Genomic DNA, 14759 nt, shown 5'->3' on the forward strand with positions numbered 1-14759 from the left:
GCATAATTGCTCCCAAGGGACAAATACCGTTTTTTGAATATATCACACTAGATATAAAGGTCTCCCACAAATGCAAATGGAGTTTATTCAGCCCCACTAAAAGTGCCAGACATGATTGATTGAGCATGTTGGTATATCTTATCAAACAACAATCTAAGTGAGAACTCTTTAATGGTTGAGTGAATTGAATCAAATACTGATTGACCCAGATGACAGGAAATGTTCTTCAGAACAATATGACAAGATAGACAGTGCCTTTTCAGGCCATGATGATTATTTATTTGAGCAAATAAGCGTTGGCATTTAACACTGGATCCATGTATTGCGTCAGTTTGGTTTGTAGGGTTTTTAAAATAACAAATTGTCAAAGCACCATTTATTCATAGTTATCATGATAAATGAAACCTTGGTGATACAAAATAACATCAATGATTCCAGTATTTTTTTTAAACTGTAAAATCTGTTGCTCTTTCTTTGCAAAGAATCCCTTCAAGGGATTTGTAAGGTCAAATTGTCAAAAAATTGAGGATCCCAATAGACTTAAGGATCATGTGAAGAAATACAGTTTAGGAAATATGACCAAGTGATTTGGACCATTTGACAAGGTATAGTCTCTATAGAAATAGAGTACATTTTGTTAAAGGACACCTGAATGCTGCAGGTTTCCTTTAACACAACGAAGGCACACAGCTTACCCAGGATTTATGGATCAACTGGTTCTGGAAATATCCTCAGGCAAAGCAAACAATGTGAACTTGTCCTTTTGGGTGGCAAAATAAGAGCTCCAATACATTTATTATGTGGACTATTGATCGTTTACAAAACAAAATCAGCACATAAACGTTGGCAGCAATTATTTAGTGCTATTTAAGAGTACTACACATATGTATGTCCCTCGGTAGTATCTACCTTTACACAAAGGCACCTGCTTAAGCCCAGTAACTTTAACATCCTTAATCATCACATCGCCAAAGAAAACCGCATATCAAGTTACCTCACAGTAAACATACTGGACACGCCTTCCCAGAAAAAAAACAATTTGGATTTGAAACATTTTTAAATGAAAAAAATAATATATACAAGGAAATGTGTATAGCAGTCTCTATCTTAAAATGACAGTGTCAGGGGTTCAGTTTCATCATTTAAAATCATGCAAATATCTCAACTTGGTTGCTCTTTATCAGTTTGAGAAATATACAGACATTTTATTGGCATCTGTCATTTAATGGCTGAAATAAAAAGGTGAAACTGTCATTTTTCATGTTGGTGAGTCCAACCCATTTGTTGCAGAATGTTATTAAGTATTCATCAGTTGGCAAGGCTGCCATGTTTGCCAGTCCACAGTTCTTTTAGCTCCACTTGACATCCTAGATCTTTGAGGGCTGCTTTACCTGCATCCCCACAGTCCTGATGTGTTTGTAGGGCCTGCGATATCAGGGCTTCTGCTCCCATCTCCAGAATGGGTTGGCTGTAGTGGCGCGTACGTGAAACCAGGTTTCTCAGCAGCATACATGCCTGTTTCTGTGTGTAAGTAAACAGATGCAGCATGTTGACGCAAACAGATCAGCACTTATGAGCAGTTTATGGCAAATTTAAAAATGTTATTACCTGCACATTAGCCACATCACTATGGGCCTTCATAGCCTGCAGAGTAGCCAGTACAGCTCCTTCCTCCATTATGACTTTGCAGTTGTTGGGTTTGCGCAAAGCAAGAACAGAGAGGCACGCACAGGCCTGCTCACAAACCTACAATATAACGTGAACATTTGCAAGTTTCATTTCTCAACTGAATCAATAGAGACATAATTTAATACTTTCTTAATTCTGCTTTCAATCACAAAGCTTATATTGGTAATTTTTAACATACAGCAGAGTTGCTCATGTGTCTGTTCATGGCAATGACAATGAGCTGGACTCCTCCAGCATTCACAACAGCATCTTTCACGTCATCATTCCCTGCAACAGCTCGTATTGCACTTAGAACTTGCCGCATTAGCTCCTGCAATGGGGAAATCATTTGTATATGAAAATATGTAAGGTTCAAAGCTAGAAAAAATGTTACATGTCAATGTGGTTGTTTAAGTACCGGTGACTCGTAGCTTTCTACAAGCAGTGTCATCATGAGTTTCAGTCCTCCCAGATCACAGATGTCTTGACAAAACTCATTCCTTACAGCCAGGCGGGACAATGTTGCACATAGTTCACTCAGAACAGAGATATTATCCATGTGAGCTGCAGGATAGAAATCTCACTGATGAAGTAGAAGGAGTATCTTTTAAAGTCATGGCAAGCAGAGAATTGATTAGGTCTTACCTTTTGCAGCCTCAATTAGGACTTTCAGTCCACTGTGCTCGAGAACAATAAGCTTGGCGTGTTCGTGAGCTTGCCCAAATGTAACTCGGACATCATCATCAAAGGTCATGACTCTGAGAGCTGCAGATGCCTCTTTGACAACTTCAGCACATCCACTGTGCTGCGTAATGGCATTTGTCAGCAGAGGTAGGATCCCGGCTTTCACCAAATTCTGCCTGTTTTGCTCATGTTTCAAACAGCAGCGACGCACTGCACAAATGGCCACACAAGTCACTGCAGAATCTTTCTGGTATTTCTTCAGAACATCCAAAAGGAACTGCTGGCCTTCTGCATCTAACAAGTCTGGCTGTCCATCTATCAGTGCAGCCAGTGCAGACAGGGCAGATAACAGAGCTTCCTGGTCCTCGATACTCTTTTTGCAATAGGAGAGGATAGTTGGGTAGGCATCTTTCTGTGCAGCGAGGTACCTTTGAGCAAATCCAATTAGACATTGTTCAGTGAAACATTTTATTTCAGCTTTAATTTCTGTGACTCCAGCTGAGTCCTTCCCAATACGGAGGGCATCCAAGGCCTGCATGACGAAAGATTTGGTGAACGCCAAGTGAGAAAAGACATGTAATCAGAAAAAGAGCGAAAGACACACCTGTAAGACCTCATGTGTTGGCTCTTGCTTGTCATCAGATGGCATAGCTGGTACAGCCTTCACTATCCAACTGAGGTTCACACCTGCAACCACATACGGGATAAAGGAGTTTGGTTTTGTCACATATACCAGATTACTGGCCCTTTGTCTGAGGGACGTTCCAATAGTTGAACTTCAATTAATAAATACATTTCAGCATTACAATGAAAAGCAAAATATATTGTCTAACTTTGCACCCTCAAACAACAATAATAATGTTCAAATATTCATTTATACAGATACAAAGTTATACTCAGAGGCCTATTTTATAAGGTATCGGTTATTATTCCACATAATTGGTGCACTGATGGTTTATTTTTCAAGAATGAACTACTAATAAAAATCAGTACAGTATGTAAGCAAATTTGAAGCATTTGAATTTGCTCACTGAGTATTTGAATTTGGTGGACATTCTATTATTTCTCAAACAAATTATCCATTTCATTTCTGTCCCATTTTGTACATATCTGATGGTAGACACAAGAGCTAATTCTCATTAAGGACCCCAGTTTAGGATCAAAATGGTGTATCTAAGTGCATCTGGGGTATTCTGGCACCAAACAGGCCTTCATCACCTTGAGACTCAAACTGCTCCACAGCTTCTCGCAGAGCCTCGTCAGGATCCATCTCGAACTCCTCGATGTTCTCTCTAACCGCAGCGTCAAACGTTTCCTGTGTGATCCTCCGTTTAGCCATTTTAACGAGTTAACGCTTAAGAAAACAATAACAGAGGATTCAAGTCAGTGGCGAAGATCAATAGTACGTCAAATTATCCAGTCAAAGGCATTCGTTGTTTTTCAAAGCGTTGTTACTGATATGTGTTATTATCGGTTAATCTTCTATAGCTTAAATTTAACGTAGTGTTGGTTTTTTATAACGCCATAATAAATGTCATAAGCTAAATTGCCTACCACCGCCCTATGTTTCCTTGTAGCAATCAATGAACCGACTACCACTGTCCATTTACGCACATGTCGTAGTCAGTTCTGGATAACACCGTATCTGAATTGTGCGTAACAGTCGAAGTGAATAGCAAAGTCCGTAAACCGGTCCCTTTCATATATATGTCCGGTTGAAACATAGAATGGTACGGTTCTGCTGTATAATGTGATACAGTGAGTCTCAGATTTAGTTCCTTGTATTTCTTTTCGACACTTCTTTTTTGCAAATCAGATGGCCCAGTATTAGTGGACAGTTTTTGTGATTGAGTATTTAATTGAATGAATGCGATTTTCTTGGGGTGTATGTGTCCACGTGTCCTTTAAAACAAAGGGCTCAATATAGTAACTAAGAATTTTGATAATCCTCCCATGGAAAATCCAATGCTAAATTAATTATTGTCATAAAATGACAACATTGTTGTTCAAAGTTTATGTATATGCTGTGATGTTTTACATTATATCACGTCCAATAAATATTTTACGCTGTAAACGATTGGAACAACCCGCAATGGTATAGTCGCCCTGATTGGTGACACTTTCTCAAACGCTCATTGGACCGTTTTTATTTTTATTATTATTATTATTATTATTATTATTATTATTATTATTATTATAGGGTTAGATGGACAAAGTTAAAAGGGTTAGATGGAGAAAGTTGATTCGCTGTGGCGACCCCTGAAGGGAAAAGCCGAAAGAATTCTTCTTCTTATTATTATTATTATTATTATTATCATTGATGGTGACAATAATAATAATAATTTCAAGTCTCAAAATCATCTTTTAGTTTAAGCAGGAAAAGCGATGACTGCTATCGAGACTCGTACAGGGTTCAGTCAGGTTCCACTCGTTTGCTTACGGAGCGGTACAATATATATGTAGTTTATTGATATATTATTTGTTTTTGTGCGGTGTAAGCTTGATAAAGGTGCACTCTCTGGGATTTCGCTCAGCTAGTGTCTCACTACTCGACGCACAAGGTTACCTTGCCTTCCATCCATCCAGTCGCTCATTCGTGTAGTCTTATTTTGAAATCAACCGGAAAAAAAGTCACTCTCCTGGCTAGCTTGGCGCTAGTTCTTAGATTCATGCAAGGACTGATCGAAATCATAACAAAACAAGCTAGATGTAGCTACGTGTAAATTCACTTGAAGGCGATGCAATGCTAAACTGGCATCATTTCGGTGTGTTTCGTGTATCTGAGCGCCTCCAATGGCAGCGAGCACAGACGCCCCGGAGCGCTGGTACCTGGCCCTGCTGGGCTTTGCAGAACATTTTCGCACGTCGAGCCCGCCGAAGATCCGTCTGTGCGCCCACTGTTTGCAGGCAGTGTTTCAATTCAAGCCGCCTCCGAGGATCGAGGCCCGGACTCACCTACAGCTGGGCTCGGTTCTGTATCGCCACACCAAGAATAGCGAGCTGGCCCAGAGCCACCTGGAGAAGGCGGTGAGCAGCAGCTGCACTCCTGACTCTGTCATAGAATTATTGTATGTGATGCTGATTTTATTCTTTTTGTAAACTTGTTTTTTTTTCTCTTTCTTTTACACAGTGGTTCATATCACAGCAAGTATCCTTTTTGTGATAAAATGCTATTGTTCAATTCATAATGTGCATGTCCTCAGCATGAGGGAAATTTCCCAGCATCACAAGTTACAGTCCTTCATGTTTTCAATCAGATCTCTCAATTTGAAGATGTCAAGTTTGAAGCAGCAAGTATCCTATCGGAGTTCTACTGTCAACAGGTTGGTGTATTCATCCCTAAATATATGGTGAATTGATTCTAACTAACTAAACATGACGTATGGCCCTAATTCTATCCAGTCATTCTTAAGTCGTCTGTTGGGATCCTACTTTGGTCATCATTCCTGCACTTTCCTTAAGTATTAGGTTGCTATTTTCTAATCCACCATCAACTGTTTGAAAAAATTCTAAGAACTTGGTGGACTCTGCAAAGCCAGTGCTGCGGAAGGCTATCCAGATCTCCCAGCAAACTCCCTACTGGCACTGCAGACTGCTTTTTCAACTGGCTGTAAGAAGATAGTAGTTATTTCAACCTTTTTCATCACGAGACTGTCTATTTGAAATAGTCTTTTTACATGTGTAGGATGCTTTTTCACACAGCAACTACACGCACTAGAAAAGGATTTGGTATCTGCCTGTGACTTACTTGGAGTGGGAGCAGAGTATGCAAGAGTCATGGGCTCAGAGTACACCAGGTCAGAGGAACCATTACATTTGGAAAAATCTGAGTCGCTGATGTGTCTTTTAATTCTCATCAGTAATCGTGATATACATGTTTTTTCTTTTTTTTACTGCAGAGCCCTGTTCTTACTAAGTAAAGGAATGGTGGGTTAAAACCGTCCTCAAAGTAGATTTAATACTGTCAGTGTTATGATGCAGTGTGGTAAAATGTGTGTGCTTGTGTTGCCCTGCAGTTGCTGCTGATGGAGAGGAAGCTAAGTGAAGTGCACCCTCTGTTGACGTTGTGCGGGACCATTGTGGAAAACTGGCAAGGAAATCCCATTCAGAAGGAGTCTCTTAGAGTTTTTTTCCTGGTCCTACAGGTTACTCATTACCTGGATGCCGGGCAGGTACAATTATTTTTGAAATTATAATTCTTTATAGCTTTCAAAATGAATGAGTGTAAGCAAATGAAATCATCATCTTGTACTAAACCAATATAATATCAATTATTTGGTTATAGGAAAATGTTCTCCAAATCCCTGGTGTAGGATAGAAGTAGAGGTGTGCAATTCAGAAGCCGGTTATTCAAGTATTTCACTTTATTTCCACATCTCATACACAATGTGAATAATCTTATTGTGCCTGCCCAACAATATAACTTTAAAAGCTCTTTTGTCTAAATGCTTGTCAAAGGCAAGATTAGAAAAAAATCAATCACAGCATATGATACACTAGTATATTTAATGTCTCCAAATTGATGTTTTTAAATCTTCCTTTTTCATTTTCCCTTAACTGTTTACCAACTTATTGTGAATTGTCTTGAACTGCAGTTGATTTCATTGAGACTTTTGGGTAGTTTATCTTTTTCTTTGTTAATTTCTTCCAGATTTTTGGTCTATTTCTTCGAGAATTTCTAGTTTTAAGTTTAATATCAGTGGCCTTAAATATGGAGTCTGTAGTAACTTATTAGAGAAAAATACACAATCTCTGCATTCCAGCTTCTATTGTACACATTTACTTAACAGTTAATTACCTAAAAGGGTTTGTGTTTATTGTTTGAAATTGAAGGTATCGCTCACTGTAAAAGCAGGGCTCAGTCAGTCTGACCTATTGCATTTAGGTAAAGAGTGTCAAGCCATGTCTGAAACAGCTCCAGCAGTGTATCCAAACCATCTCAACTCTCCACGATGATGAAATATTACCCACAAATCCAGCAGCACTCTTCCATTGGCTGCCCAAGGAGCACATGTGTGTGCTTGTGTACCTGGTGAGATTCTGCCTCCCACATTCGTTTTTTTTTCTTTTTTTCTATCCTGCGTTCATATCTGTGTACTCCTCCACAAAGCATCTGCATCTTAATGTGTGTTTTGTCTTTGAAAAGGTTACCGTGATGCACTCTATGCAAGCAGGCTACTTGGAAAAGGCCCAAAAGTATACAGACAAAGCGCTCATGCAGCTCGAGAAGCTGAAGAGTATGTTTACTGAAGTCATGCAACTGCTTATTTGCAGCAAAATGACAATTACATCGAACTGATTCTGCCCCGTCTGTATGTACAACCAGTGCTAGACAATAGTCCCATCTTGTCAACATTCCAAGTCATCCTGCTGGAGCATATCATCATGTGTCGGCTGGTCACTGGACACAAGGCCACCGCCTTACAAGAGGTAAATCACTAGCTCCAGATGATCCTTTCATATGTCAGAAGTCAGTTGTCCTTCATAATTTAGATGGATATTCTGAAATAAGCGCCTGAGAGCTTTGGTCGAAAATACCTCTCTGCATATAGATTTCTCAGGTTTGTCAGCTTTGCCAGCAGTCTCCCAGGTTGTTTACGAATCATGCCGCTCAGCTTCACACACTTCTGGTAAGTTTACCGGGGAACCAACCCACTGTTGGACAACAGAAAATAGAGTCCTGTCCATGAAAATAATACATGACAGACCTTAAGAATGTCTGAGTTTGGTAATTGGGTTCTTTTTGCTGAAATCATAATTTTTTTTCGCGATGTCAGCCTTTTTCAAAGCAGAATTATTCATTTGCTTTTGATTGGTGTCCCAATGAAATTGGTGTTATAAAATTCTCCACAGTCCACAAAGAGATCAAAACCGAATAGAAATCCGTTATTGTGTGCTTTTTGCCTGCAAAAGAAATGATCTCTGACTTGCATGACATTAAAATACACCCCCGATACCCAACAGGACATATTAACATCCTTGTTTTTTAATAACTCCCCTATGTCTCCCTCAGTTTCCTTGGCTGTTACATAAATGTGCATTGCTAATGTTGACCTGGTGCATCTTCCCAAAAAAGCATGATTGTTTCCTTCTCTCTGCATCAGGGCCTCTACTGTATCTCTGTGAACTGCATGGATAATGCTGAGGCTCAATTCACCGCTGCGCTACAGGTGAATAATCTACACCGCTTGTTTTATTTTGGTTTGTATGAAATTTTGTATAGTTTTTTTTTTTCCAGCTCTTTTAAGCCAAAATCATCGTTGCTCCTGAAAAGGCAGCATAAGTTACAGAAATAATCATAGAGATTTCTGCTGAATTTTGCCACTAGATGACAACACACCAGGAGCTGTGGACCTTCATAGTGACTAACCTGGCTAGTGTCTACATCCGGGAAGGCAACAGACATCAAGAGGCAAGAGAACAGCTCTATCCTCCAAAAAAATGTATATTCACACATAGGTCAAAAGGTATTTAATGTTCTTTCGTTTTTTTAAATTGCTTAAATCAACAGCTATACAGCCTTTTAGAAAGGATCAACCCTGATCACAACTTTCCTGTAAGGTAAAAACGGAACTATCTTTCTACATTGTTTTTGCTTTATGTCTCACGTAATTTCTAAAATTCTATGTGATTTTGGACTCTTCAGCTCTCACTGTCTTCGAGCTGCAGCTTTTTACATCAGAGGGCTTCTGTCGTTTTTCCAAGGACGTTACAACGAGGCCAAGTAAGAGTTTAATCGTAATTGTAAACGGTTCAGAGTAAATGTTTTCTATAGGCAACCTTTTGACTCTCGGCTCTTAAACTTAGCGTGTAGTCTGTCTTTCTGTAAATAAGATCTAAAGACCTATCGAATTTTAATTTGTATCAAGTTTTCACTAAATTAACCTGTTGGAAAACAAACTCTTACAGAGTCAGAATATACAAATCCATTCGGTATTTTCTTTCCTTGTGATTTCTGTTCCACTGTGAGACCGTCTGACTCTTTATCTGACCGCTGCAGTTGAAAAAAAAATGATGAAAGCAGAGAGTAATGAAGCACATAGCAAATGCAATGTCAGTGTATTTTACTATAAACCTCCGGAACGATGTCAGAGCTGCAGTGTCAGATGTTTCTCTGTAAGAGATGGTTAATCTCTGTGGCATGGCCCTGACATTACAGTGTACTTACAGTGAGATGACCTAAGATGAACCCATTTGTGCTTTGCTTTGTGTTTTTGAAGTACACTTAGCGTGTATATTTACATTAAATAGGAGATTCCTAAGGGAGACTCTGAAGATGTCGAATGCTGAAGATCTAAACAGGCTGACAGCCTGCTCATTAGTTCTACTTGGCCACATATTCTTTGTTCTGGGAAATCACAGGGTGAGCCGGCATATCTTGTACCATCTTTTTCAGTCAAAACCCTACAGTTATCTAAAGGCTGACCCTGACTACCTGTCTGTTTCTGTCTTTTCCCCAGGAAAGCAACAATATGGTTGTTCCCGCCATGCAGCTGGCCAGCAAGATACCAGACATGTCAGTGCAGCTCTGGTCTTCCGCACTTCTTAAAGGTATAACTTTCACTTAATCTAACCTCACAGTGCCCTCAGTTTAAGGCTTTACCTAATCCCTAGAAATGAAATGTCAGTGTGATATTGGTGATCATCTGCAAACAGAATAGCTTACGGAATAGTTAATGTGACAGAAAAAAATGTTTTGTAATGGCAAGGAGCATGAATCTACCCGAGCCCACTGTCTGAATACGTTCAGTGATTAAGTGCCCACCATGCTTGGAACGTAAGTTGAAATTTGGGCCACATGGGGGTGCAAGAGGCTCATGACGTGTTATAGTGGAAAGGCATTGTTCCCTGGCATTTTAGTTTTGTTGTTGTGTAATTTCTGAAAAACTTCAGTAGCAGTGGAAGGGATCACAAGCAAAGTCATGGCCGTGTATCTTCTGATGCAGATGGAAAAGATAAGATGGGCTTGTATTATCCAAAGCAAATGAGAATTTGATCCAATGATGGCCCAAAAGTGGTAGCTGCATGGTAGCTGCAAGTGTAACCAAGTCTAATAATGTAATGAAACAACTTCCAGAGACCATGGCAACAAAGAGACATGAGGTGGCTGTGCCCCCAGTCTAAAATTAATATGGTTTACAATCCAAATGTTGCCTTTTTTATGGCAAAAAATAGTCATATATACGCCAAATTGAAATAAAATTCTAAAATAAAAACGAAGGATTCATTTTTTTTGACTATTTTGTTCCAGTGTTCAAAAGTCATACAAAGAGATTTTGTGTCTGATGATGGAGCAATTTCTCGACCACTTGCAGCTCAATGTCATAACGCTATAACCAGATTAGAAGTGAATGACATTGCAAAGAAAAAGGATGCTGTAAGGTGGAAGCAGAACTGCTTCATCACATGGAATATATCTGATGTATTTTTCAACTGAAACTATATAACATTTTTTTGATGGTAGAATGCACATTGAAATATGTATAAATCTACATGATATTAATAAAGGAAGACCAAAGCAAGCAGCCTTACCTTTCGTGTATCTCTTGGTCAGTGTGGCAGCCATTACAAACTGCTTGATAACTCTGACACAGCTGATATGGCTCTGGGTTGACTGTCACATTTCATGAAAGATGTTTTTGGTTTTAGCTTTGACTCTCTTCGTGTTATATCAGATCATATGACAATAGTTAAGTACTTTGCTAATTCTCGATTAAGTCTATGTTGTAATTCATGTTCTGATGTAGAGGACCCTGTAAAGGTAAGGCTTTTAAAAATGCCCAGATTCCAAATCTGGTTGTTTGCGATCAGTGTTGCAAGCCCTTTCTGCCATCCACTCCCTGTAATATTAACCTTGAGTACTGTGACGGATTTAACTTATTTTAATCAATTATTCTACAACATCAGGGTCTTCGTGTTATAGCGTTACGAAAATAAAATATGTGCTCCTACGGCAGTCATATTGAGAAAACAATCTTCATTGCTTCAGTGCCGAGCTGTGACTTATGCGTGTGCATTTAATCACTTGGTAACTGTTGAGCCAACTGCTGCTTGGAAAAAAAAACTACGTAGCGCTGCTCATTAAAAACACACAACTGCACCTGTGGTCCCCCGCGCTCACAAACATCTGTCCTCAGCAGACCTGAACAAGGCTTGTGGAAACACCATGGATGCTCACGAGGCTGCCCAGATGCACCAGAACTTTTCACAGCAGCTCTTGCAGGACCACATTGCAGCGTGCAGCCTCCCCGAACACAATCTCATCAGTGTAAGCACGGCAGCACAGAAATTGACCATTAGTTCATTCCGCTCAGGTTGTGAAAGAAAGTCTCATGTGATGTGCTGTGTTTCAGTGGACAGACGGTCTCCCACCCGTGCAGTTTCAGCCTCAGAATGGACCTACAACAAGCCTGGCCGGTCTGCTGTGACAGCAGGTCCAATTCTGTCAGGAGAAACGTAGTTGAGAACCGTATGCTTGAGAGACATTTTGAGAATGTATTTCAAAAAAACAACAGCCAAGAGAGGGGTAAGAGGAAGAAGAGGCAGACGTGTTTTTGGAAATAGTATTTATTGCATCTGATCACTGTATGTAAAATGGTGCATATTGACCGAGTTCTAAGAAAACACAGGAAGCTTCTTTAGCATCGTGTCAAATATTCCGAGTTATTCTTGTCCTCGTCATCAATCCATGATTTTGGCTCAAGTATAATAGGAGTTTTTGAGAATCTCATTAGCCTTCAAGCAAAACGTACCTTTAAACCCTCCAATGGGATCAGTCAAACGATATTTGTATGACGTCTAACCAGTACTGATTTTCGAAGCCGATTCCAGAAACCAGGTGTAAAAATATTCAGATACAACTGAATTAGCTGATACTCTTTAAGCAATAACTATGTAAGAAGTCTCAGCAAACTATACTGAAAATTTTAAAAACCATTTTTTTCTCAGCCCAGACTTTTCCATTTATTCTTTTATTGACTATGTTTAGTTCTGGCTTCTTTGCCATTTGCGTTGTATTTGAATGCTATAATTGACCAATGTTAAATTATCATTGCGTTATCAATATGATGCCAGAAAACATTTCAGTCCGGCATTCGATTTTAGGTCAATCTAAAAATCAGTTTTGTGTTAGGTCAGTATTCTAAATTGAATAATTGAAAAAATTTGAATTTAGCATCACAACTTGAATCCAACAAACCAAGCAACCATGGTGTGAAACTGGCTCCCTGCTAGGGTTACTGAAGTGATTTAGAGCATTTAAATATAAAATCACTGTATTCATCTGTAAAGTTTTTATATCAGCCACACTTACAATAATACATTATATTAGTAAAAGGCAATTGCACAATAAAATCAGCTGACAAATTTATCCGTCAGTGTCCAATATTGATTGCTTTTTCAAAACACCAGGTGCATAGTTTTGATGCATAGTATTTCTAGGGCTACGTTTAGATAATAGTAGATGTCCGTTACTCTGTTATTGTAGTGGGATGTTATGTTGGATTTGTTCTCTGTGGAGAGCTGCACATTATTTACTCTTGAGGAACAAGTAGGAGTTTATGACCATGATTTATATACTGTCAAAGCAACAATTTCTTGTTTAGTTATATTTATTGTTTTAACCTATAAAATGACACTTTTCACATGTATTGAGACTGTGCTGCACCAAGTATTTTGAACGTTTCTGACACTGCAATTCAGTTTACATGCCAATACTTGACTTTACCTCCTATTCCTCTGTTTACTATTTCTCTCTCACGATGATGTTTGTGTAAGCACATTTTGCCTCGAACCAGTGGAAGGTACATGTAATAGTAGTTATATTTCTTCCACAGGAGACCGACTGTTATATGTTTTCGTATGTTGCTTTTTTCTTATATCACCCCTGTTTTACCCATTATTACAAAAGACAGTAGTATAGATATATTTATATTGCATTTTAATGTTCCTCGTCTTAATACCATATGCATCCCTGGATCCCGGTTGAGTTTATACCAAAGTAGGAACGGTGCATTTGTATTGTTTTCCCAGCAAATACATTCACGATAAAATTTTTGTGCTTAGATTGTTGTTTATTTCTAAAAAATGAGTGGGCTGGGAATTTAGTTAAAGGAACATTAACTAACAGTTTGTACGATATTCCCTACAGATACTTTACAAAGAGAAGCCGCAAAATGTAGAATTATCTGTCTTGTTTGTTTTTGTCATTGTCTATTTAAATGCGACTAACATCAATATATGTTTCTACAAATAAAAATAAAAGTTGACGGACACATTTATTTATTTGTTTGTGTGTTTGTTTTTCAGAGGAAAAAAAACTGTTCAATAAGAATTAATGGACTTAAGCATTAAGACGTGCAGATGTCAACTGAAAAGCACTGTAACATTAATGTAACTGCATGGTCACTTGAAAAACTAGTTTCTTACACAAATGTTCAAGTCATTAGGAAAATGGAAAATATTAAACCTGACTTTGATTCACCATTGGTTGTATGGTGACCTGAACCACAACTTTATGTGGGACACAATCCCCAAACATTAGTTGCTGAACAGCAGTAACGGCTTAATAACAGATCAGTTACATGTTGCCAACAACTCTTGTCCATTGATTACAGTATAAAAATTACTTCCAAGTTGTGCAGGAGTGTGCAGTACATGATAACATTTGCCAAAGGTATATCGTTGATATAAAAGGCCTCAGTGTATTTCAAAACAACCTGAATTTCTAAATCATTTAAGCTAAGATTTACTCTTGTGGTTTCTAGGTAACACTTTTAGCCTTTCTTGATTAGGAATGGATTAAATACTAACAACAAGCTATTTGATATGGTTGGCTTAATGCATTTTGCAAATGTGAATGTGCTGTAGTGTTAATACTTGACTAAAGGTTTGTTCAAGGACTGTGTATTGGCAGCATTTTTTCAGGAAATATTGAATACCAGGGGAGACACATTTGAGAACTTGAGGTTTGCTTCAATAACACTCCTTATTCATGATACATAGAGGAAAGTTACTGTGAATTTTTCTTATTCTTAAACAGAAAATTGCAGAGACTATATAAAGGATTGCCGCTGGTTTTTGGAGATGAACAGATCTTGTTGGCCATGTCTGCCAATGAAAGTCAGATGTTACAGAGCCTTGAGACTGACGTATTTACTGAACACACCACAACACAATATATTACAGCACTTTTTTTCAAATGTTCTAGTTTTATTTGCGAAATAACCTATGATGAACCTGCTGAGATGACTGGGGTTTTTATTCCTCTGTCAGCAGCTTGCCTGCAGCGTTCAACCCAGAGACAAGAGCACAAATGAAACCCAAAAGTGGTGACTGCATGAACGGCATGTATGATTCAGGTTCATCTGATTATAAAATCGCAATTTAATATACAATTCTTGTTTTGA

At 38.6% G+C, this 14759-nt stretch overlaps 2 protein-coding genes across 3 annotated transcripts; one reads left to right on the forward strand and one right to left on the reverse strand.

Moving 5' to 3' along the window:
- Positions 1-58: 58 nt before the first annotated feature.
- armc6 (armadillo repeat containing 6) lies at positions 59-5323 on the reverse strand. 2 transcript variants are annotated; one of them, XM_086172986.1, is made up of 8 exons: positions 5308-5323; positions 3571-3706; positions 2957-3039; positions 2314-2884; positions 2087-2232; positions 1868-1999; positions 1609-1746; positions 59-1521 (listed from the first exon to the last, which is right to left on the reverse strand). In XM_086172986.1, exons 2-8 carry the CDS (start codon positions 3689-3691, stop codon positions 1309-1311), a joined length of 1404 nt encoding a protein of 467 aa, XP_086029112.1. In that variant the 5' UTR covers positions 3692-3706; positions 5308-5323; the 3' UTR covers positions 59-1308. The 2 variants fall into 2 exon arrangements, with proteins under 2 accessions (XP_086029112.1, XP_086029111.1); XM_086172985.1 differs by lacking the exon at positions 5308-5323 and having other exon boundaries at positions 3571-3954.
- Positions 4763-13629, forward strand: mau2 (MAU2 sister chromatid cohesion factor). The gene is made up of 19 exons (XM_086172984.1): positions 4763-5379; positions 5483-5500; positions 5610-5675; positions 5867-5962; positions 6055-6149; positions 6252-6279; positions 6369-6524; positions 7238-7384; positions 7499-7589; positions 7679-7782; positions 7905-7982; positions 8457-8522; positions 8681-8764; positions 8864-8913; positions 8999-9076; positions 9604-9715; positions 9813-9903; positions 11493-11620; positions 11706-13629. The coding sequence occupies exons 1-19, from the start codon at positions 5146-5148 to the stop codon at positions 11778-11780; spliced, it is 1797 nt and encodes a 598-aa protein (XP_086029110.1). The 5' UTR covers positions 4763-5145; the 3' UTR covers positions 11781-13629.
- Positions 13630-14759: the final 1130 nt, after the last annotated feature.

Source organism: Fistularia commersonii, chromosome 25 (genome assembly GCF_037954325.1).
Source record: "Fistularia commersonii isolate RoL2024-O1a breed Wild chromosome 25, RoL_Fcom_v1.0, whole genome shotgun sequence".
In the NCBI taxonomy this organism is placed as follows: Eukaryota; Metazoa; Chordata; class Actinopteri; order Syngnathiformes; family Fistulariidae; genus Fistularia; species Fistularia commersonii.

Excerpts from the sequence above, each read along its gene's own strand:
- armc6 (XM_086172986.1), bottom strand. The coding sequence starts at position 3,691 with ATGGCTAAACGGAGGATCACACAGGAAACGTTTGACGCTGCGGTTAGA. Across the intron at positions 3,040-3,570 it reads GGAGCAGTTTGAGTCTCAAG|GTGTGAACCTCAGTTGGATA; the intron begins GTGATGAAGGCC and ends ATGTGGTTGCAG. Across the intron at positions 2,885-2,956 it reads CAACACATGAGGTCTTACAG|GCCTTGGATGCCCTCCGTAT; the intron begins GTGTGTCTTTCG and ends TTCGTCATGCAG.
- mau2 (XM_086172984.1), top strand. The coding sequence starts at position 5,146 with ATGGCAGCGAGCACAGACGCCCCGGAGCGCTGGTACCTGGCCCTGCTG. Across the intron at positions 6,150-6,251 it reads ATGGGCTCAGAGTACACCAG|AGCCCTGTTCTTACTAAGTA; the intron begins GTCAGAGGAACC and ends TTTTTACTGCAG. Across the intron at positions 8,765-8,863 it reads AAGGCAACAGACATCAAGAG|CTATACAGCCTTTTAGAAAG; the intron begins GCAAGAGAACAG and ends TTAAATCAACAG.